Source organism: Phaenicophaeus curvirostris, chromosome 6 (assembly GCF_032191515.1).
Source record: "Phaenicophaeus curvirostris isolate KB17595 chromosome 6, BPBGC_Pcur_1.0, whole genome shotgun sequence".
NCBI classification, from domain to species: Eukaryota; Metazoa; Chordata; class Aves; order Cuculiformes; family Cuculidae; genus Phaenicophaeus; species Phaenicophaeus curvirostris.
This window is the reverse complement of record NC_091397.1, coordinates 58,942,829-58,967,456: the sequence shown is the minus strand read 5'-3', so window position 1 is coordinate 58,967,456 and position 24,628 is coordinate 58,942,829. Positions and strand designations below refer to the sequence as shown.

At 34.9% G+C, this 24,628-nt stretch overlaps 1 protein-coding gene across 6 annotated transcripts in view; it reads right to left on the bottom strand.

Moving 5' to 3' along the window:
* CRPPA (CDP-L-ribitol pyrophosphorylase A) overlaps positions 1-24,628 on the bottom strand; it is an 89,458-nt gene that overhangs the window by 19,172 nt on the left and 45,658 nt on the right. For all 6 annotated transcript variants that reach the window (XM_069860347.1, XM_069860353.1, XM_069860349.1 and 3 more), the window contains 4 exons: positions 22,645-22,742; positions 19,984-20,073; positions 19,199-19,291; positions 15,566-15,694 (listed from right to left, as the gene is read on the bottom strand). In XM_069860347.1, the coding sequence (XP_069716448.1) occupies positions 15,566-15,694; positions 19,199-19,291; positions 19,984-20,073; positions 22,645-22,742 (410 nt within the window). The remainder of the gene's footprint in view (positions 1-15,565; positions 15,695-19,198; positions 19,292-19,983; positions 20,074-22,644; positions 22,743-24,628) is intronic.

Genomic DNA, 24,628 nt, shown 5'->3' with positions numbered 1-24,628 from the left:
TGCTTGCGAAAGGGATGCTGCTGCTGCAGTGAAAGTAAAGAAAATATCATTTCTTACATGTACTGAAAAGAGGAAAGGAAAGGTTGTGTGGAAATGAAGAAAGGCAGGTAGCTGTTGTAGGGAGAAGAGAAAGTTGTCTGCTGATTTCCAGCACAGGAGCCGCAGACAACCAAAGCCCAGGCATAAGAAGCCTTGGATTCATATTTTAGGAACCCAGGAAAAGAATACCTTCTTGGATTTCCTAAATTCAGGCCTCTCAAACAACTAGGGCAGTGCAATAAGAGCGGATCAATAGAACGATGCAGTCGCTGCTGAGGATCTTGCAATACACACGGCACCTTTTGGGGATTTTACTTCAGACTAGTTCAAATCTGAGCCGCGCATCAAATGTTTCCATTCCAGCAGTTCAAAGAAAAGAAATTCTATAAATATTTTGTTTCCAAAGAGCAGATATTTCAACTGGATACACTATGAAGCACTTCATCATCCTCCACCTGTCACACATGATCATGCCAGGTGGCAGGGGCAGAGACAAGCATCTCCCTTATAACGGTACCACTGGATAAAACAAATTTTGCAGTAAAGACATCCAGGAAACACCATGTACTACTCTTAAGGAATGAAGCATCTTATTTTTGAAAGTTTTAGCAAAGCTGTATGTTTTGAGGTTTTATAATGGACTTGGGTTTTATAATTTTACTTCTAAATTTTGAAGAAGTGAATAGACCTGCTGTCGCTTTATTTCACTGTTACAATCTATTACTAATGTTAACAGCATTTCATTGCAAAAGTTTCTATTTTCTTCCAAACTAAGAATTTTAGTTTTCTAACCTCAGTTTCTGCAAGTACAGCAAATTTTCTATTTTGACTATGATACGGATATACCAGCGTCATTGCAGAACTTCATTAATTGACACCAAAATTATTTTCCTCTCAGCATCTCAGATAATAATTGAGTCTCCACTGAACATCTCCATCAGTCATTGATAAATGCTTTTTAACATGCATACGCAGTGAAATATTATGAGTAGTCTGGCACAATCATTTGCATAATTGAGTAGCTGTTAGGAATTCAATTTTCTTAAACAGATGCATAAAACTGGAGGGAGTTTCCACAGTCCTCTACCTCAAACTCTTGATCCTGAGCTATCCGCAAATGAGACTGCTGAAACACTTTTGAAACACCATTACTATGGCAACACAGACTGTAATACTAACTAGAACATGATTCTCATAAGAAGCAGTGACAAGCAGACATGCAGACAAACCCTCCATTCTCCTAGAAAGGCTCCTAAGCTCCAGGCTTCTACCCAGTCAGCTTTAAATTCAGCTTTCTTGAATACAATTAACCAAACCCCACATTCTTTATATACCCACATACATACTAGAATAAGGTACCAAAATAAGTTCTGAAGTACTGCAGAATTAATTTATAAGCCACAAAGAATATATTTTAAAATAACAGTGTTTTCTTTAAGGGCCACAATTGTGGAATATCAAAAGGATGGAATAAAAAAAAAACTCAGCATGAAGTGGTAAGCTCTATTCCAAGCTTAAGATGAAAAATCCCTCACCACTTTTTCTTTCCTTCAAATCTGATCCTGTGTGTTCACTCCTCCCAAATCTTCTTACAAAAAGTGACAGACTAAGAACTGTATCTCCAGATCTGGCCAGACTCAGCATTCCCTAGAACGTCTTCCCTCACACAAAGCACAGCATCAGTGGTCTTGTCATCAATCACAGATGCAGAGAAAAGAATAGAGATATGCTTATTTCTAAACCTGATAGCTTCTTGATAGTTGAAGAGAGATAAATTACTCTATGACTATCTCATGAATAGTGTTCACTTACAATGAAAGCATTAATAATTCCAATAGTACATAAAAAGAGCTATGCAGAAGGCTATTTACCTATCCCAGGGTATGGGAAGGGAAAACTAATAGAATGAAAAGTTCAAAACTGTGAGAGGCACAATAAATTTAAAAGCTGTATAACACTGTTGGAGATCGCTAAGACACTGTGATCTTGTGAACTACAGCTGTGAATCCATGTGGATTCCTGTCCTCTGTGGATACTTGCCCCAGGCTACTCTATTTCTGAAAGAGAGTGTCTGTGTAGAGATTTACAAATTAACTTCACTTGTTTTTCAAAAAACTGCTATTCATCATTGCATCATGTTTTCAATCAGGACAGTCAAAGAAGCTAAAATGCTTCAACTGAAGCCACTAAGTATTTGCTAACTTGATACTGATGTCGATTCCAGGGTGACAAGTAGCCCAGAAATTAATGATCATGGTAGGCCAATTTCACAAGAATTTTGAAGAGAACACTATTTTTTTCTGACTTTTAAAACTTATTTCTGCTACTTGAAGTTTCACTAGACCTCTTTCTTCCTCTCAGCTTATATCAAGTTTCTTCCCCACTGAAAGATGCTGATAATATCTAGGGAGTGGGAAAGACAGAATAACTAGAACACAACCCAGATTGCTGGTACTTTTAGTTGTATCTGACAGCAAAAAAGAACAGTTTTGCAGTTGCTCCTACTTTATCCTTCATTATGCCATGATGAACGGAGACTGTTAACAATAATAAAATATTTTATCCAGCTAGGAAATACCTATAGTTTAGAAATTGAGACACTCGATCCATGTAAAAAATAATACAAACACACCGTGTTTCTTTGATATGCTGTGCACTAGTAACTCCTGTTAGGCTCTGAGTGTTCCTGCACGCATGAGCATGCGTAGGAATGTCTTGTTTCAAAATAAACATTAGAAACTTGAGTAATAAATATAGAATTATCATCTGGATAAAATCAGATGCCTAAATCTTATTGCCTCTGAGTATAATTACAGTAATAAAAGTTTGCTGACTGATGAAGCAATGTACTATTTATGCTGCAGGGATTGCAAATCAACACTTTTTTTATACCCAGCCAGTGAAAAAATACAGTCTGCAATATAAAACTTCTTTGGTATATAAAATAATTCACCTTTGGACTGTAGTGATTAATTCTTTTGGCCTTCTCCTCCTCTCTTTCCTATGATTTATATTATTGTCTTGATAATAAATTCATCAATTCAAGATAATACTTGGTCTTCACTGGATAAAACATGTTTATACAAAATTTACATCCACTGTCCTAAATCACATCTTTAAGATATCTTTCCTATATAGTAAAACTTTATCTCAGTAAATTGGAGCAAATATTTCCAAACATGTCTACATAGCACAACACTCAGAAACCTCCTATCTTATTTTAAAATCATATCTTTAATCTTATTTTGCTCACTATATCCCTGGAGTGAACATTAAAAAGAAGGCCTATTTTACAGTTGCCAAGTGGGGATATATCATCTGAACTGCAAATTTAAATTTAAATGCTTTAGATCTTCTAGAAAGATTAAAAACGCAAGTACTGTTTTCATCTATATTTATGAAGTACTCGTTGATAGAGTTTCCATATTCTGTCAGTAGGGGTAGAAAAGCCTTCTCTCATTCAGAGATGGTGTAGATACTGCAATGCCTTCCCTGTTTTCAGTGGAGGAGTTGTGGGCAGTGGTCTACATCCAGCTGAGCCAGCTCATTTTACATCAGTGACCTGATTTTACATTAGATCACTTTTTAAGAAAAATAGCAAGGAAATACACTGTTCACTATACTGTTTTCTATTCTAAGATATGAAACTTCACTCAAATGTCACCATTCCAGTAATTAAGGTTATTTTGTACCGCCTATTTCAGGATACTTTTGCATAAAGTGTTTTAACACCATTTGAAGACTCATTTTTTCATACCACAAGAGCAGTGCTGTGTGGAAACAGCAGTGATAAGTGCTGCAGACTACTAGGACTGATAAAATGATCATGGACCCCATGATCTACTCCACCTACGCCACAAAATGCTAAGTTTGTTGCTGCTGCCCTGCTCCCAGCCTTTTTTCTTCCAATCTCCTGCAATGTTCACTCCTCTTGCCCTTTTTTCTCCCTCCCCCAAGTGAAACGTATGTCTACCCCTTATCCTTTCTTCTTGACACCACGTGCCCAGGCTGAGAGGGACCAGGAGCACGTGAAAATCATTCTACCCCATCTCAACTATTACACGTTGTATAACGGCTCCAAACAGGCCTAACGAGCTGCAACATGTTCCTTGGCAAAAATATGGAGAAAACCCCCAAACAAAGTCAGTGTGGGGTCTATTCAAAGGCTTTGTGGAACTGACAGCCATGGGGAAAGCTGGAACCCAGGAGCAATAAACCATGATGAGTATAGAGCAATGTCTTCAAATTGCAGGGCTGTAACTTTCACCAGCATCAACAGCATACGTAGAAGAAGAGAATTTTTACGTAACTGCATCACTTGGCTAGATCTGGACCGATGCTTACAGGAAAACAGGAAAAGATATTCCTGAAAGAAGAATTTGAAATAAAATCTAACTTATTTACATTGCCTGCCAATCCCAGTTTAGCTCATGGCTCAGACTGGAATGGATCTCCATCAGCATCGACTCTCTATCACCCTATGAGGTGATAGGAGCTAGGACACTTCAGAGTGGTGGCATAGGAGGTGGTTATCATCTGATACATAAGAATAAATGCCTAATGAACATAAAACCTGGATTTTTCTCACTTTTCATGAAACACAGTGGTAGCACAGGGCATACGTATTTGAACACATAGCTCAAACTACACTGCACGCAGTAAATCTGCTTTCATCTGCTATGAGAACTACATAAATAAGAACATTCCATTCTTAACAGGAGTATCATCTTTATGCATAGCCAAGAGAGTTTTCCAGAGTCTACTGAAAAGCCTGCTTTAAGTGAGCTTTTGGTCAGTTTTACATTCACCCTGTACTTACCTCAGTTACCAAATAAAGTCAAATCCTAGAGATAACATAAATTTAGACTAAACACAATATGTGAGGATACCAACTCACTTACAGTGCTCACTAAAGCTTGAAGAAATAAAAATCATGCTGCCATCAATGCTAAAATCATAGTAACAAAAAGAGCCCACTGGACTAAAATCATAGCAGTGGACTAGCCAAGACTAATTAACACCAAAGTACTCAATAATAAAGCTCATGCCATAAATTAGCAATCTCAGAGTTATTCTTCCCAGTAATCCCATCCCAACTGAATCTGATCTTTCCCATCCCTAGTTATCCTGGCAAGCACTATCTTAAATACACCTATACAGCTTCTAGAAAACACTTCTCGCATCTTCTGCGGGTAGCCCCCCCGTAGTTTGAGAAACACTCATATAAGCATCCTGGATAACTCCTTGCACATTGTCTAGCATCTATATCAGATACAGAATATTGATAGAGAATCTCTGGAAAAAAAAAAAATTGATGGTTGCATCAGTGCTACTACATTTTTAGGAAAAAATCTATTTCATAATACATTTCCTTTTCCATTTTTTTCTGTGAAGAAATAGCTATCTTAGGTCCACTCTGTTGTAGCACTTTAGTCTGTGATGGACTTTGATCTGAGAGGAGAGTGAACATCATTTTCAAAAGGCAACATTAAGAAAGAGCTTGACTTACAAAATAAGATATAACTGAATGTTAGCGAGATTTGAGAAGACAACTGGAGGGGAAAACAGGTTGCTTTTCAGTAAAAACCTTGAACATTTCTCTATGCGTGTTTGAAAAGGTACTGCTCATGTACCACTTACCCAAGAATATGTAGGCACTGAGACAGTGAGCCTCCAAGTAGTTTCTCTTAATATTAATTAATACAAAATATGTTCTTGCTGAATAGAAGGGGAGACTAGCCTAATTCATTCCAGAGAGAATTAGAAGAGGAAAAATATCCAGCTAATTAGATAACATTTTTTGTCCATCAGTGAAAAGCTGAAATGGGTGGGTGTACAAAACAAACACACATTTCAGATGAGCCGTATCAAGTCACTTACACAAGATGGATGAAGGTACTAAAACCAACAGAGAAGGAGGGCAAAGGCAATAATGCTCACTTCGAGGAAAAATTTTGCATATAGAGTGCAATAAGCTGGATGATCATTTTTTTTCTGTTGCTAATTTCTGACTTTCTATGCATGAAGAAGAAACTTTACTGGCTACAGATTTTGTTCAGTGCTGAACATTCAAATCCATCTCTTTTGTAAAGAAACCAGTTTCAATCTCTTACAGGCACAGTTACAAGGAGCTGTTGGCACCTGAAATCATACCTGCTCTTTCACTAGACAAACAAGCCCTGTTAAGCACACAAGCATCACTATAGCTGACAGAACTGCCAGCCTGGATGCCTTTGCTGTTGCCGTGTCTGACACACAACCTCACTAGGAAAATCTCTATTAGAATAATTAGAGACTTTCAGCAGCTACTTCCATACACCACTGAACTTTATCCCTAGTCTCATTCTTGGGACAAACTATTTCTGCAAGAGATTATATTGTTTAGAAAAATGAATTTATCAAAGTCATAGAAAGCCATTTTTTTCAAATTCATGCCTGCAAATGTTAGCTGGCAAGGTAACCTGGAGCAAAACTTCTATCAGAGAGATGGAATTAAGGAAAATGAAGATATCACCAGAATTCACTTGTTTAATAAGCTCTAAGAAAAATACAATGAACATTTGTTGGACAATTCTAGATAATGAAATGCAGTTTTTCAACCACAGGGGAAAAGAAAATGCAATGAACTTCAAGTCGCCTAAGCAACGATAACTAATCTTCTCTAAATTCTGGATCTTTGCAAAATTTATGCAAAATTTGCGAAACTACTGTGACATTTGCCTTCTTTTCCTGTGACACGTCACTAAGAGCAGCTAATAAGTTAATAAGCAAAATCTTACATCAATTTGATTTAATAAATGCATGGTTAGCTGTTATTTAGTAACAGAAGTAATTACTTAAAATTGGCTTTGGAGTAAACTTTAATAAGTGGAATTTCAACATAAATTTAATGGCACTTCAGAAGCTCACAAAGAATGCAGTAAGTCACCCCAAAACATTTTGAAGCTTTATAAACAAAGCGCACTCATCTCCTCTCAAAAAGATTTAGAAACAGGAAATGCAGAAGACATTTCATTTTATTCTGTAAAAGAAAATAACACTTATAAAGCTTACTTTGTTTTACTGCTGTTGTTTAAGTAAAGATCATACATTATCTATGTCTCTCAGATGTTTTGCTAAAAGTTTTGCCTATAAAATTCAACACCTGGTCTGATAAATTTAAGTAAGAACACTGGAATTAAATACACAAGTGAGAGACACTTGAGGATGCATCTGCATAAGAATGGAAAAAACTAAGTCAGGGAAAAAGTTGAAGGGAGTTCTGCCAAAAATAAGCATTCATGCTGCTGCCAGTACCACACAGGTTGAATCAAACTTAAATATAAACAATCCCATTTTTTAAAAGATTCTGCTTGGTGGAAACTTCAGAGATCAAAACAGTTATAAATCAAGTAGATATATTTAAGTACATTGTAAAGCAATGGGCTCTGCCTCTCAATAGAAAGTATGACTTTTCTGAGCTGGTGGGAAATTACACTGTAATATTAAAAATATTATTTAGGAGAACTAATAAAAAATGGCTTAGGAAAACAACAGCTCAAAGAATGTTTTAAAATAAAATATAATTAGTTCAGACTGTGACTGCTGGGAAGTCTATAATGGTGACATTTTCCACCTTTTTTTAATCTAGGCATAAAACAGGAAAATAACTTTCAGAAAATTCTTCATGACAAAATTCAAATTAAAATCACTACCCATGGAGGTCTCCTATGATCCACATGTCTTTCTCTGAATGACAGTATTTTACTTATACAGTATAAAAATACCTCATTCTACCTCTTTTAGCCCTAAATTCATACGTTTCCATGTCTTAAGAGAATTTTGATAGCAAATTTTAATATAGCTTCAAACACTACGCACCTCACTGTCTTGAGATATTAGCACATCTTCCTACCCAGATGTTCCAAAACATATTTAGATGAAAGCTAGAAGAAACATTTAGATATTTAACATTAGCAAGATGGAGTTTCCAAAAGATTTGATCCTGCTGTCTTTAAACATTAGAAAGTAAATACCTCTCAGCAGCCAGAAGTCTGTCCAGGCAAGACAAAAGTAGGAAACATTTATTGAATAACAAATCCAGGGTGGGCTGCCACAATAGGAGCAGGAGGATCCACAGAAGCATAGGACAATAAAAAGAAGTAAAAGAAAAAAGATAATAGAAGAGAAACAGAACTGAAGGTTTGGTTTCCTGTTCCAGTAAATAAAAAAGAAGCAGATCAAAATATAAGAAATCTTCCAACAAGAATCAGGTAGCGCATGAAAAGCCAAGATCCTGGCTTTGGAAACAGCCAGGATCAAAAGCCAAGAAAGAGGAAGGCAGCCTCGGAGGCTGATGGAGAAAACAGAAGACAATCAATTGCAGATGAGTGAGTGGGGAAGGGAGAGTAAGGACATCAAACCATCACAAGAAGAAACAATGCTTTGTATTATATTTTGAATTTAGGATACAGATCTGTCACCGAATGGATCAAAATTAAGGAAAAGAGTCTGGATTACATATACTGAATATAAAATGACAAAGGGACAGAAATTAATAATAAAAAATAATGAAAAATTGAGGAAACTTGTTAAACAGAAAGTAAATGAGCAGCTAAAAGAATTGAATCCTCACAGGAAGTATGGAAGTTCCTAAGGGTGATCATATCAAGAGTAGAAAGCCAGGAGGCTGCCTGGAGGGCCTGGGGAGAAGGCACAAGGAAGAGCAGAAAGAGGGTGGTATGGTTAACCAGCAGGATAAGGAAAGTTGTAAGATAAACAAGGCATCCTTCAAAAATATGGAGACGTGCCCAGACAGAAAAAACAGAGAGAATCATAAATTTTGGCATAGTAAATATAAAAACACACTGAGGCAAAGAAAAAAGATTTTGAGGCACAACTAGTGAGCAGAATCAAAACCAATAACAAATCTTCCCTCATGCACATCAGAAGCAGGGAGCCTGCCAGGAACTGACAACTAATGTGTACAGTGACCACTCAGGAAAGACACGGCTATCGCAAAGAAACTAAATTAATTCTTTGAATTGGTGCGAGGAAGTTCACATGCTGGATCTCCTCTTTGTAACAGCCAAATAACCTGCAAAACTGTCATTACTGTAGCAGAGGTATGGAAGAAATTAAAGAGAGGAATTAACAAATGCTCTGGACCACATGGCATTCACCCAACAGTTCTGAACCTCAGTTCCTAACAGTGGCGTATAATCTCTAGTTTAAAAATTGCCTTAGTAAGCACAACTGGGTGCTAGTAATTGCCAATTTAAAATAAGAAAGATCTTGAAAGATACAGAGAACTACAGAATAGAAAGCGGTAGGTCTGTATTGGGCAATTTAACAAAAAATGAAATATTGGATAGTAACAGCGGACAGCAAGTTAAAGATGATGGTAGAGTCAATGTGTCTTTCTTTTGAAGTTTTACTTTGCAGTCTTACTAGGTTTCTTCAAGACAGTGTGGTTGATTGAATTTACTGGGACTTTCAAGACTTTCAACAAAATTTGTTGCCAAAGCTTTTTAAGAAAACTACGGTGCTGTGACACAAGCCAGAATTATTGACATGCTCAAAGAGACAGAGTGGAGTGTTTAGGAGTATACGAAGAGTTCTCTGAACAAAATCTGCATAGATAGTTAGATGGGATCTGGTATAGGATATATATTGTTCAATGCATTCATAAACAAACTGGAAAAATTAGTAAGCAATGATGTGATTTTCCTTACAGTACAAAGTTCATTACAATAGGGCTGACTGAAATGAAATTTAGAAAGATCATGGCAAACTGAGTAACTAGGCAATAAAAGGATAAATTATATCTAATATAGATGAATATAAAATAATGCATGTGTATTTTGCATTTTAAATGGTGGAACATCAGCAGGCTATTACTACTCAGAAGCAAGACCTTGTGATCAGGGCACTACTTGAAGAACCACCTCCCTTTCTTTGTATTCCAGTCTATGTAGTTGCTTGTTAGGGGATGCAGTGGATGCTAAAAGTTTACACAGACCTCAGGGGGCTAGACAAGAGCATGGAACAGAAATCTGTTAAAGGCTACGTGGCTCAGGAAATGTGTAAGTTAACGTTAACTGAGTATAAGGAGAAAATGAGAGACATCTAAATGCTTGCCCTGATCTGATTCTTTCCTAGGCATTTCCTTACAGCTACTGTTGTACACAAGCCCATGGCCTAGACAAACTTCTCATAGAGAAGACTATTCTAGAGTAACATACTGATCATCTATATTACCAGGCAAGTTAACACTGACTCCATAAACTCTTGTTTTCAGAGTTGTTCATTACTTCAGCTATAAAACTAAAGTTTGCATTGAAATTTATCTGAAAAAATTCAGCCCTATTGTTTGCTAAAAAATACAAAACATCACTGGTAAACTAACACAACAGTAAGCTGGTAACATTTTCAAAATGCCTCTTAAGCACACGTAACGGTCTTAGCAAGCTTCTTTTTTATTGTTGCTTCATGTATTCCCAGCTAAGCCAAGAAAAAAAAATGTAGATTCTCTACTATAGGTGAGTATTTTGGTTGCCTGCTAAATAATCTCTGGGGGACAGCATGAAAACAAGACTAATTTTTGATGCCTACCCTAGACAGTAAAAGAGTACCAGCATTGCTTTAAGTCAGGAATTGCAGCACTAACAAATCGAAGGGCAACTGTCCATAAACAGATACAATGGACTTCGCAGGTTTCTGTTAGGCAAGCTAGCAATGGAAAAAAGTTAAAAGGAGCTTGACTGCAAACAAAATTTTGTGTCAAAATCCTTTCATGTTAAATGTTTGTTTCCACTAAGAGATAGCAGGTCAACATCAAAGCTTTCATAAGACAAGCAAGTCAGAATAATTCATATTAACAGATTCGAAGATGCAACTCAGGTTTGATGCTCACAGTATTTGTTTTGTAAATGGTTACAGTTCAATGTTTATTTCTTATCACATTCAACTATCTAGCATAATTAATACATACACACCTTTCTAAATTGCTTTACTGTACATTACATATTTTCCTTTCCTCTGGAGAGCTCAGCATTTCATATTTTGAATCCACCTAGTCCTCAAAATTCAACTCTGTACTGCTAAGCTACTTTACAGTAATATATTTTCTACAATTAAAGTAACCACAAAAGAAATAACTGGCACCTTCAGTGACTAACACTGCCAGAAAGGCTGAGCTTGGCTAAAAATATCAGCATGTTTAAAAAGCACTTTATGAAGACATGACTTGTAAGATAAGACTACGTGCCTTAATCATTTTGGCTGAAAAAGTGATGGGAGAACTCTGATATCTCCAATTATAAGTTCAATAGCTGAAGTGAGTCTAAAAAGGTCACGTAAAAGGCAAGAAAAAATAATCTCAGTTTTCTGTGCATCTTGTTAAACTCCTAAAAGCTGCAAAAGCAGAGACAATAGACAAACTCTCCGACCTCTCCCGGATAAAATCGTACAGCTATTTAATGAAAACCTAAAAGGTTACCAATTACTTTTCTAACAAGCTCGTCTTCCTCAGACTGTGATTTTAGTACTGTTCTATGAAGTTAGCTTATGGAAATATTTCATTCAAGTGCCTTAGGTAAATCTGCACCATTGTAATAAATCTACTATTTATTACCTGTTTTTCCTAAGAGAGAAGAACTTGGGGAAAGGCAAAGGAGAGAGAAAAGCAGAGAGACAGAGGGAAAAAATGAGCAAGCAAATACAAGAGCATATATGCATGTATTCAAGGTAGACACACTAAAACCCTGAAAAGAATAATAATAATAATAATAATAATAATAATAATAATAATAATAATAATAATAATAATGTGTTTATCAATATGACATAGTATCAGGCTTCACAATGTCTACCAAAACCAGCAGCAGCACTTTCAACAATGGTACATGTCAAGCGAGAGAGATTTCCAGGTTTGGTGTTAAATAATGTAACACTTAAATGTTTTTAACATTAAATGTTAAATCCTTTCCTGACACAAAACCTAAAGTTTAACCAATATTTTAATAAACCTGGAATGAATATAGTAATAGAGTAATGTTCCAGAGATGGTATTTTTTAAAAACATCACTGTCATATTTAAGTATAAAACCATTAGCTATCAATGATGTGTCTAAAGATAATACGTGTGTTAGGGCCATTACAGCCCAAGTAATATTGTTACAATTATTCCATTGCTCTGAGCACAGATCACCAAATAACTACCACATGCAACTGAGGTTCCCTCCCAAATCTTATAGTTTAAATGACAAACTAATGTTTTAGAAACTAACATATTTCCAGCCCCTCATGGATGCAATGTCTTGACAGCACCTTTTCTATTCTTTGGTTTCTTAGCAATTCTTAACACTGCTTTTAAGTAAAACTTTGTTTACTTAAGAGTAACTTGGCTTCTCTTTATAACTTTTCCTCCTAATACTCAGAACTGGCTGTCCTGCATTACAGCCTACTAGATTAACTATGTTTAAAATAAAAACCTTATTCTGATATACAATAACACCATACCAGTCCTCCCTATTTTCAAGGCAAAATACTCATTAAAGCAGTTGGAATTTTAATAACATTCCCATCAATACACACCAGCTATATCTTCTATAAAACCTAGATTTTTCTCCCCATTTTTAATTCACCTTGCTTAGCACTCATTTCCTTCAACTCATCTGAATAATCCCCAAACGCTAACTCCCCATGTTCAGACTCTGGAAATTAATGAATTCTTTTACTCTCTGTGTTTTGAATATGCAAACCATTTCTAACATCATGGAAGTGTTTTAGAAAAGAAATATCTTAAAAAATATTTTCATGAGTGAAATTTAAATCAACAGTATTTTCAGGATGCAAACTAGAGCTGTTATGAAGTGGATCCAACCTTTGTATCAATACCAGTAACTTGGCATTCCATGAATGACGTTTATGACAGAAATAACTATTTGCCTATAAGTTCTGAGCATGCATTCATTTTAAGCAAATGGAAATTACAAACCAGGTCATTTACAGAATAAATTTAAGCCTTTTCCTTTTAGTGTTCCTGATCAGCTTCTCGGAATATCAAATACTTGTGGAAATGTTTTATACCTTTTTCTAAATACCAAACAAACACTGCCTTTAAGAAATAAAAATGAAGACTTAATATTTTTCTTAGGCTTTCATATCTTCTCCAGAGCTTCAAAAAATGTACTCCTAGGATCCAAAAGGATTTAACTTCCATTTCCAAAACATAAAACATATATATATAAATATATATATTTATATCTCAGAAAAATATTTATTTTAACAAATTTACTTTTCTAATGCAGAATCTTAAGAAGTGCCCCAATATTCTTTTATATCAACATATCATCACACTTACCAAATCATATAGCCTTTCTAAATGTAAAATTATTTAATCTCAGTCTTACCATGGTCAGGTACCAATAAATTCATCCTTTACATTTTATCCCTAGTTTTGAATTAGTAAAAGCGTGTTTATCAACCATGCACATCTGGTAGTGATGATACAACCTGTCAGCTAGAGAGAAGCTCTGAGAAGTAATCGGTTATCACTTTTCCTTAAAAAAACTATCTTTCAGGGACTTCTGGAAAGTGATATTGACAGAAGTTATTGCGACAACAGGCTGAGTATCCGGCATTACAGCAGCAGGTACTTTTTGTGTTTCCATTCCCTCTGGATCCCCCATCATGCCTGCATGAAATTCACCTTTCCATTCTCAAGCATGGGGTTTACCTGTAGCTTCACACATTAGCTAAGGGTTGTACTAAAAGTAAAACCTTAGTGACCCTCACATCAAGTTTGAGGAATTTAAAAGAAAAAAAAACCTTGACACATACTTCATATATATATGTGTGTGTGTGTGTATATATATATATATGAGATACTGTATAACCTATTTGGTAGTCATTTATCTAAAACACTAACAATCAGAAACTCAGGACTCATCATTGCAAGCAGGTCATGTTTTAAAACCACATTAAAACAAGATAGCTAGAAGTAATTCTCTATACTACTTTCCCCATGCTAATAGATGATGACTTTCTGCCTGCAGTCATTTTAAATAAGCATTCTAGCTTTTCAGTTTCAAGAAATAGAGGCAAGGTTCTGCTGCAATTCTCTTACCAACAAGGACCATGAATTTTAATTCAGATCTTATATTGCTGTTATACATGTCTGTTATTGATAATATGCTTTGGTGCCATTTTCACAAAGTTCTCTGAAGGTTATAAAATTTTCTGGGTTGTTTTTTTCTCCAGTCAGCTATATTAACTGTTGTTGTCAACATATGTATATTCAATCTGTTGTCACATACAATCATACATACACCTGATGAAGTTTAAGAGGAAAAAAAATTATTTATACCAAAGGTATATTTACAAAGTTAATTTCTGCCATGATAACGTGCTTGTATGAAATTATAAAGCTAAGTTTCAACAGTTATCCAAATTATTCTTTCTGAACTAAGCCTGAATTCTCCCTGGAAAAACTAGAATATGATAGTATCAGAAAAAAAGATTAAAAATAGTTATATACCCTCATGTGTTGTACAAACAATTGGCAAACTAATGCCATATACACAATACTTATATAAAATAGTTATGTTGCCATCAGAAGTCTGTAAAAGGATACACTGATAGGTATTAGAATCATAGAATCATAGAGTAACCAGGTTGGAAGAGACCCACCGGATCATCGAGTCCAACCATTCCTATCAAAATTTGATATTGATAGTTCTTAATAACACCAATAGGATTGGGGCAGGATCAAGCCTTTGACAATATATATAACTACAGCCATGATTAACCAATTACATATGAACCCAAACACCTAACTCAATCTAACAAAGATTGAGATCACATTAATTCTTCTTTATTAAAATTTCCATTGGATATTTAACTTACTTCTTCCTTCCCTGTTGAGTAAGAAAGTTATGAAGCTGCAAAATCAATATCTGCACGAGGGGCAAGGCAGCCCACTTTTCTGGTTGGCAGAGCACGTTTCCCAGGCAGAATAGCTTGTTTTAAACAGATTTTGTAAGTAAAAGGGACGCTGAAGCACTAACCCCCTTTTTGCCTCCAGCTGAGGCAATTTGCTGACATTGGAGACACGGACACTGTGTCACAACCTACATGCCGTGCTCTTTCTGTCACCTGAATACCAAATGCTGTTTTGATGGGGAACATAAAATTCTGCAGAACCACTGATCAAATGTACTTTTACTCTTTTTTTTTTTTTAAATGCCACATAAAGCAAGTTTCAAAGCAAAGAAAGGAAAAAGGAAAAAGAAAAAAGGGTCCTGACATTTTTGCATGCTTCTAAAAAATGTTTACCATGTGTTCCTCTCTAATCAAAATGCTTTCATTTTTGCCTATAACTACAGGCTCTTCTGAATTTTGAACAAGAACAGGCAAGAGGCTTCCCAAGAAGTCTTTTTCCTGTCATATGTATTTCCCTTTGATTTTGTTTTAAATGAAGACTCTATCATTAATCATAAATCACAAAAGTAAATAATTCGCACAGAGAAAGAGAATTACATACCCTATACTGAATTAGGAGACCATAAACCAGAACATTTTTCTTTTTCGCTTCCCCTGCAAATTTCTTGATCTTACTTAGTTCTTCCATCCCAATGCTGAATGAAACATTTTCTGAAAAATCCAAGTGCACCTGTAAAGGAACAAATATGGGAAAAAAATATTTTTCAGAATGTGTTATTTAAGACTGCCAGTATTTAATATATTATTTTTGTATAAAAATACAGGCTAACAAAGGTTTTTCTTAGTTAGCTTCTATTACTATTGACCTCCACTTGTATATTTAGTGACATGAAAATTATTTCTATTCAAAGCACAGTGAAACCAATATGCCAAGCACAATGTTCTAACTGCATGTTAAAAGTATTTAATTAGATCAGAATAAAAACTCAACATTTTTTTAAGTGCTAATCTATGTTTCAGATTTGTTGGGTTTTTTTTCAATCAGGATACTCAAGAAACGCAAATATTTTCTTAAGCATCATAAAGGATTTCAAACTGGAACTGCATTCTTTAAAGATTTATTTTGAATTTACTACCTTTCCAGAATAGTATATTAGTTGGCTAAATTGGATTAGTTTCAAGATAATACTTCAAGTTTAAAAAGCAGAAATTACCTCAAAAGTAGGCAGGGGTATGACTACCCTGAGCTCTTGGGCAAGGAACGGCAGGTCTCATACCCAGCAGGGATGCTGCACAAACACGGGGGGTCTGAAAGGACCTGAGCTGGTATCTCGGGGGGTACTAACCAGGTCAGGGTGCTCTGCATCCTTGCTCAAGGGTTTCACATTTACACAATTCAGATTAGCTTACATCACAAAGTTTCTATTAACTATAAAAGATCAACTACATACACACGTACATATAAAGTTTAAACATCTACTAACAGCAAAACTACCTTTTCCCTCCAAAGAAATAGAAAATCAATTTATCCTGACAGATAATAGGCTTTTACACATTTTCCTTGCAACAATTTTTAAAAACCTGTTTACTATTTAAATGCATATTTGCGAGCAATAAAGCTACTAGCTACTACCACAAAGATGAATTTTCAAACACACATTATTTGGTTATTTTTAGCACCAAACAAGGCAAAGTACTGCTCATTTCCCACCATTTACTGTATTTGAACACAGCAGGAAAGCGGAGATTAATGTTACAGGAGAAATAGAAAGTATAGAGGTAAACACGCAATGTTTTGTCTACATCAAACCTGTATCTTCTCCAATTCTGCTATAACTAGAATGATTCCCAAAACCTATGTATTTAAATATTGCTTAATATTCTGGGTCACATTTGCCTGAGATGTATTAATTTGTCCTTTTACATTAAAAAAATAAGTGTTTTACAGGACTTTCCACTAACAATGCATTCAGGTTCTAAGTTAAATGAAGCAAATAATGAAGAATAAAGCTGAGGAGAACCCTACTCATAAACCTTAGTGAAGAAGACACTTAACAGTGGATTTAATTAAAGACTGCTGAAGGAAGTTTCTATTCCCCAGCCATACCATCTGTAATGAGTTTTAGGGATAGGAAGTTTAAAGGACTTAAATAGTTCCTGGTGATTAATATGATACAATGATTTGTTTAGCTAATTCTTTAGTCATTTAAAACATCCTTTCCACTTCTCCTATTTTTTCCTTCTTGTATTTCTAAAAGACAGTGTGGTAACTCCATAAAATTTGAATGTGCAGCACAAAATGCTTTTTTATAGTCAGGGTACTTCATCTTTTTAAGATACTTCTAAAAAATATATATGTGGGGGTGTGTTTTTTAAATGTTAGCAACTGCTTCCACCTACTTATACAAGACTTTTTTCCTCCATTGTTTAGTTTAAGGAAGTTTCAAGTAGTTGTCAGGAAAAAAAATGATAGATCTGGAGAAGCAAAGGGATTAAATGTATAATTTTCACCTGAGGCTATTTTAAAAGGTGCTCATCTGAATAATTTGTGCATGCAGCAGGCTGCTCCAGCAAGTACACTGCTGTTAAAAATGGTGCACATGCCACAATGAGTTCAAGATCTAGTATCTTAGAATCAAAACTCAAATTTCCTGGTAAACCTGTGTAAGCACTATTTGCATTCATACCTATTTCTCTGGAAATATTGTCTGGATAGTTATAGGTGCAATTATTAAAACAAAGCTCTCATTCCATGTCTCACACAAAAAGCATCTAATTCAAAAGTTTAGGGTTGAAAGTAGCTATGAACCAGGCACAAAATAAGCATGCTTTGAACACTGTACTCCAACCTAGCTGATTAACAATTTTAACTTTATCTGCACACCCCTAAAATATAACAGAGAGAGACATGTTTGTTTATATTCTTGATAAGGGGCTAATGAAAACATTCACAGTCCAGAAAAGTGCATTCTAAATGTCAAGCAGCCTTGTAAATGGGCAACAGAATTGGAGGCATTTCATTAATGTGATTACCAAAGTTGAAAATAATTTATCTTTGAAAATTTAGTAGAATTAAAGCTCTACTCTGAACTTCCTTAGAAACAGGGTCAAGGAAAAGACAGCCTAGAAATAAAGTAGTAAATACTGACATTTATAGAATCACAGCAGCTTGCTCCAAGACAAGGATATAACTTTATATATTTGTGAAAGTAATTAATCTTGATGATATCTCATTTATCTGTTAGATCAGTAACGAAATTTCACTACTTAAGTTTCAGATTAAGCCTAAAATTGAGAAGTAAATCAGTTTTACCACCAGATCACTAGACTACACACTTCAGAAACTATTCAGACCCCAAGTAAAATAACTACTTATGTCTTTTTCAAGAGCTTCGTATATGGAATCAGATTTTAGAACAATGTATTGTTATTAATGGAGAGCACAATAAATACAGTCCAGAGGCACACTCCTTGGTGACATAGGGCATTAATGACACTCACCACTCAATACCTCTCATTCTTACCTATTAAGCCAGAAAACAATGACAAAATTAATTCAATCTGGTTACACTGCACAGAGACTTTCAAATCTACTCATAATTTCTCCTTTTTAACAGTCTGAGTAAAACACATGCACACCTTCAGCTGTCGTCCACATGAACCGTTAAATTATTCTGGCAGCAATATTCAAATAATGAGGATTTCAGCCAAAAATACACTTTATAACTTTTGCCACATTCTGCAATAGATTTTTCAGTCTTATATCTCAATAAGTAAAGTAGGTATTAAAGTTATATTGTTAAGTACTTCAAAGTTGGGGTCTAATACTTGGACCACAAAAGCAACAATCTTAAAACTCTGAATAAACCACACAACATAGAAAAAATAGAACCACTTAATTCCTCTCAACTGATCATTCACGCAGAGAACATCATTTGCTGCATTCCCATTAGAGATGGAGCACAACAGTAAAGCAGGAGTTAAAAGTTCAATATGACTAGCCACAGTGAGTCTTTCAAAGAACTATATAACTAATAAATTGTCCTTACTAGTGTTGGTTTATTTCCTGACAACATGTAATATATTTGCTGAAGTGCAAGTGATGCTCTTTACAGTCCAATTTACAGTTCAAATTTACGATTTTATATAGAGCTAGCAGCAGTTTAAGCCTAGTCTTACATTTAAAAAGTATTTCATTAGATGCTTTCTGCAGGAACTTACAGGAGTTACGTACCGAAATAACAACAACTGGGCATAAGAGAGGAACGTTTGATTTTTCCAACACATCCACTAGTTGCTGGGTTTCTTCAATGTCATACTTTTTATCCTAAATTAAGATAAATGTCTAGAATTACTGAAAACATCAAACAATGATTTCATAAATACAGAATTCAAAGATCTGTTATTCACTAAAAAAGATACATCACTTTTTTTGTTTTGGGGGTGTTTGGTTGGTTTGTTTTAATATATTTGTAATGCTTTTGTCTGGTAAAGTTACAGATGTTTGAAAAAAAAAAAAAAGAGATTAACAAGCTCACCCATCAGAAATATATACATATAATGGACTTAGGGGCCTCGACTGGTCTCAGATACAGTTAATCTAAAACCTTACTGTTCCCATACAAAGACCACATGCATGGTATGCATGTGTCTTAAATGGGAAACACTAATTTAGACCATGGAAGCATGACTACACATATGACATAGCTCTCCTTGAGACAATTCACTGCAATACAATATCTATGAAAGGAAATTTTAAATTACTTTCAGTTGCATCCGTCTTGTTCAAGAATTCATGGCTGGTTTAACAAGATACTGACAGAAACGCAGAACCAGAAGAGAAAGAATGGACCAGTATCTCAAACACCTAGTTTGATCCACATCAGAAACCAAAAATTGGAATGGATACACTGAGAGGACACAAATAACAAATAATTTATTATTCAAATATGTAATTACTATTTACCATTACTAATAAAATTAAATGCAAAACTAAACAAATGCATCCTTACTACTTACATTTACGGAAACGAAATTGTAGCACTCTCCTGAAAAGTTGTTTTGTAGATGGCTATCATTTTTGCTGAGAGATATTGATATAGCTTCAACCTGATTAGAAAAAATAAATATATATATATAACCATGTCACAAACTTGCCTTCAACCTTAACTATCTGCTAAAGCTTCCACCACATTTGCAGAGTTTGTTCATTCAAATGATTTAAAACTGGCAATCATTATTTCCATTATGAAAATGAAAAATTTCTCAAATTTTGAGGTGACTCAACAGTGAAACATGGAGTCCGACACCGTGCAGTCTTCTGCAAGTTTCTGCTGAAGCATAATGCCACAGGGAGACACTCTAAAAGCAGCCCTGGAACTATCAGACACCAGTGTTGCCACTTGTTTCAGGATGTTCAACTGTTCAGAGGTGAAAACACTCTTCACATGATGAGGAGACTACTTCCTTTAGACCTCCAATTCTGAGAAAATCTCTGTAATGTTCAAACACATACATACATTGTCTTCATATAACTAACAAAATAAATGAAGTATGAAGGACCAGATGCACAGGTCTTTTAAGATTCTGCATATGACAAGACTCACTTAGAATTTCTCCTGAAAAGTGTTACCTCATTGAATACTTTAAGATACTTTTCATCACAGAAATACTTATTTTGCTACCTTTAACTATAACAGCTAAGAAATTAGCTTATCCTAAATAAAATAAGTAGATTCTACTATATTATCATCTCCAGGATTGCCTTAAGTAGAGTAGCAAACCAGGCAGTAGAAGAATTTGTTCGCTAAGAGAAGAAAATACTTTTGAGGTCAATAAACAAAATAATCTAAAAAAAGGGGGGGGGGAAATACCTTCATGTTGTTTCTATTAAACCAGCAATGAGCTTTATTTCCACCCAGAAGACATACCACACATAGCAGCAAACAAAAAAGCCACTGCTGTGTTCCCTCCAAATGCCACTTCTTCCACAATCTATCAGAAATACCCAAACCAACATTTTTAAACGCTCTTTCTGTTATCCAAAGCTGTATTTGTTTATTTCTGTTTTACCTGGGGAACTAACTTGTTTGCAAAGAGGAAGGTGGTTGGAAACCCCAAAGTTGGTATTTATGCATTAAAAATTTTAGAAACATTTTGGGCTGAAAATTTGATAATGCGGCTCTAAATATTCAGCATTTAGTCTTTTAAAGAAATTTTAAAAATACACATGATCAAAAATCACAGAAAGTAAAATTCAATACTCCAGGACTCTTCAGGCTTGAACTTCTGCAGAAGTAAAACAAGAAATCCCAGTACCTTCACAACCTTTCACATACTTAGAGACAAATATATCACATGTCAGAGTCTTTTCAGAGGTAAATGGGACATGACTCAAGGGAGAAGACCTGTTTTTTTTCCTTGACATATTACAATGCTTACGTATTCCGAAAAATTTCTAAATTAATTTAGCGTATCCGGGTTTTGATTTAACCTGAACAATTAGACAAAGCAATACACTGAGCCTTTGTTTTATGCCGTATCGTCCAACAAAAATTAAATCAGATTACTCTCTTGGAAAAGTATGCTAAGCTGACAAACTAGAAGCATCAATACATCATCAATTAACTAAAACTACGTACATTTAACTTCCTCAAAACAATTATCACGCTGTACAGAATCATCTCTCTCTCACACAAGGTTACTGTGCTTCACTTGAGAAATCATAGCCTAGTAAATACACCTCCCCCATGTACTTCAAATTGAGGAATTCTGTATATTGCTAAGCTTAAAAACTAACTCTTAGAGATTTTACTGTTCAAAACCAAGAGATTGGATACATAAATAGTAGTCTTGGTGTATTTTGAACCTAAGGGTTCATAAAATGAATGATTAAGTATGTTTTTAGGAACAACACAAGACAGAGATCTTGACGGAGTTCTTTGGCAGCTGTCACTTTGCAGGAATGTTTTTGAAGTGTTGAAGAGAAATTTAACAAGAAATTTCATCAGGAGGAAAACCAAGTTGGATCAAAAAATAAAAGAATGGTGCTAGAAATAAGGAACTGGGTTTTTTTGATGGTTTCAGTCCCCCATTATTAGTAGGAATCCCTTGTTTTTAAGCTCTCATTACCTCCTCTGTGATAGTTTTATGTGTGTTTTATTCAAATGCATCATAGGTTCAGGTACCTGACCAACCCAACAGTTTACTAGTTTTGCAATGAAAATTTGGAAATATTGTAAATTTTAACTAGTTTTGGTGCCAGTCTGATTTGAAGTTGCTAAGTTTGGAGCCACAGTGTTGGGTGATCAAACATAATGCGATCATTGACTTTTCTCACTGGCTCTGAAGTGTTTCCCATGGCATGATTAACGTGGTTACATGCAAACATAACATATAGATATATATAAGTAACACTTAAAGAAGTACTTTATTCTAATATGGGTCTTCCTAGTAATTGCTGAATAGTTTAAATGGAGAAAAAAAAAAAAGGAAAATGGCAATGGATCTGGTATCAGTGAAATGGAAACAGACTTCTGCTCCATTATACAGCTATTTAGACAAGAAAAGCTCTTATCCAACTCTGCTAGTGTTTTGCACTTTTTAATGTAGATATTTAATAGATATAATGATTTTCCACACTAAATACAACATTTTTGAAGCAAAACCTGTTGTACTTACTTTTATTTGGCTTTTCAGAGATTCATGAATGAGAAAACCTACTCGTGCAACAGGTTCCTTCACATCAGTAATAACACAAACTTGTTTTGATAGGCTGTCTGCAATCAAGAACACAACGTTAGCACTTCATGCAAAGATAAATCAATCAAAATTACTAATATGCTACATATCACCCTCAGTTCATATACTGTTGTCTCTTGACAGAACCTTTTCAACAGCTGTAAATTTAATTCTAAGATTACTTATTTCAAGACACAGTTAATATAACTACATAATTAATATAAAATACATCTCAAATATAAAGTTCATATTATATTTCATATGATTCTGCACAATCTGAAAACATCACATACAGTCTCACTGCCAAAGCATATTTAAAGATGACACTTCCATGAAAAGGTATTTGTTCAGGTCCATGTTACTGACACTAGATGACAACCAATAAAATAACTTTTTGAAAACTTTATACCACTTATGATTTCAGAAGATCACTAAATGCAGCACCAACAACACTGAGAAAGCAAAAAGCACTCAGGAGACAGTATAAATCCTTCTCCCAACAATATGTACTAGATAATATCTCCTCCAAAATGTACTGAAGGGGCTGTTCAGGGAGACAGCAGAGTTCACCTCCACATCAAAAAAGTTACATAGTCAGTGACAAAGATCTCAGCATGGGAAAGTTCTTAGTGGGGAAAAAAACATAGTATCTTTTTGATATCCAGAACAATAGTTTTAAGTTATTGCCTGATCTGCTCCATAAAGCAAATACTTTAGAAAATAAGTATTTTGTCTCATTATTGACTACAGTTTCAAGATTCAATAGGCATTTCCCTTTCTTTAAGCAAACAAATAAAAATAATCCAAATCTGAAACTAATTCAAGATTTTATTCTTTAGATGTTGAATTAATACTCAGACCAAAACATAAGATTTCCTTTGGAGTAGCCATTCAATCAAGCACCTAGAAATTTCCTAAGTGTAAAGTCTAATTACATTTAAGCCAAACTTCAATGGCACTTCAAGGACAGAAATATACCAAATGCCACCACAAAATAAATTGCTAGTGAAAGATATAAAAACAATTCCTAAAAATGTGTCCTAGGTGCTCTTAAAACAAGTCTGAATATAAAGATACAAATTTGTTGCATGTAGAAAGATTTTTTTTAAATTACATACCACACAGTACGTTCAATCAGATGTATTACTCAGGTAAATAACACATTTTCTATTGTAAACTCAATGGCTTCTTTACAAAAATAGATGCACAGACCTGAAAATTAATTTTAAATCTGCTGCCAAATTAACATTACTGGAAAGTGAGTCGTGATTTTTAAACATTTTTTGATGAGCAGGTAAAGTGAATTAACCACTGAAGATCCCAAAAGATAATTACAATGACTTTATGGATCATGAGCATTTACTATGTCCAATATTTATAACATGACAATAAGAACAGTGATAGCAACTGGCTTTGTATTAAATTAGCGAGAATGGGGGGAGGAGGGAGAGAAAGAGAGAGAAGAATAAACATCTGCTGATAAACCATCACAACTAGATGAAAGCGAGAATTAAAAAAATGCACGGCCAGTTCTCATAGGACTGGAAATCACAGGATACCACAACTGTGGGAGAAATTATCTTCTCATAGATTCACTGAGCAAACAAATATACTGATCATGCATCAAAGTTGGCTTCTACTTAATCGAGAATATATTTATAGTCTAAAAAGTGGGTCAATGGAAACCATATTGAATTAATTTCTTATCAGCAGAAACCAGTATGTATACTGAAATCAGACAGCAAAAGCCACTTGAATTTAGTGCTGTACGTGGAATGTACACAGATTGCAGATACAAGATAGATGTACGTATTAAATCAGAGTGGCATATCAGATTTCAAGAACTTGGATTCTGGGGAACTAAGTAATTTAATGAAGAAAGTCAGATTGGAGCCATTACAAAAATCCACATGTGGAAGAAGGC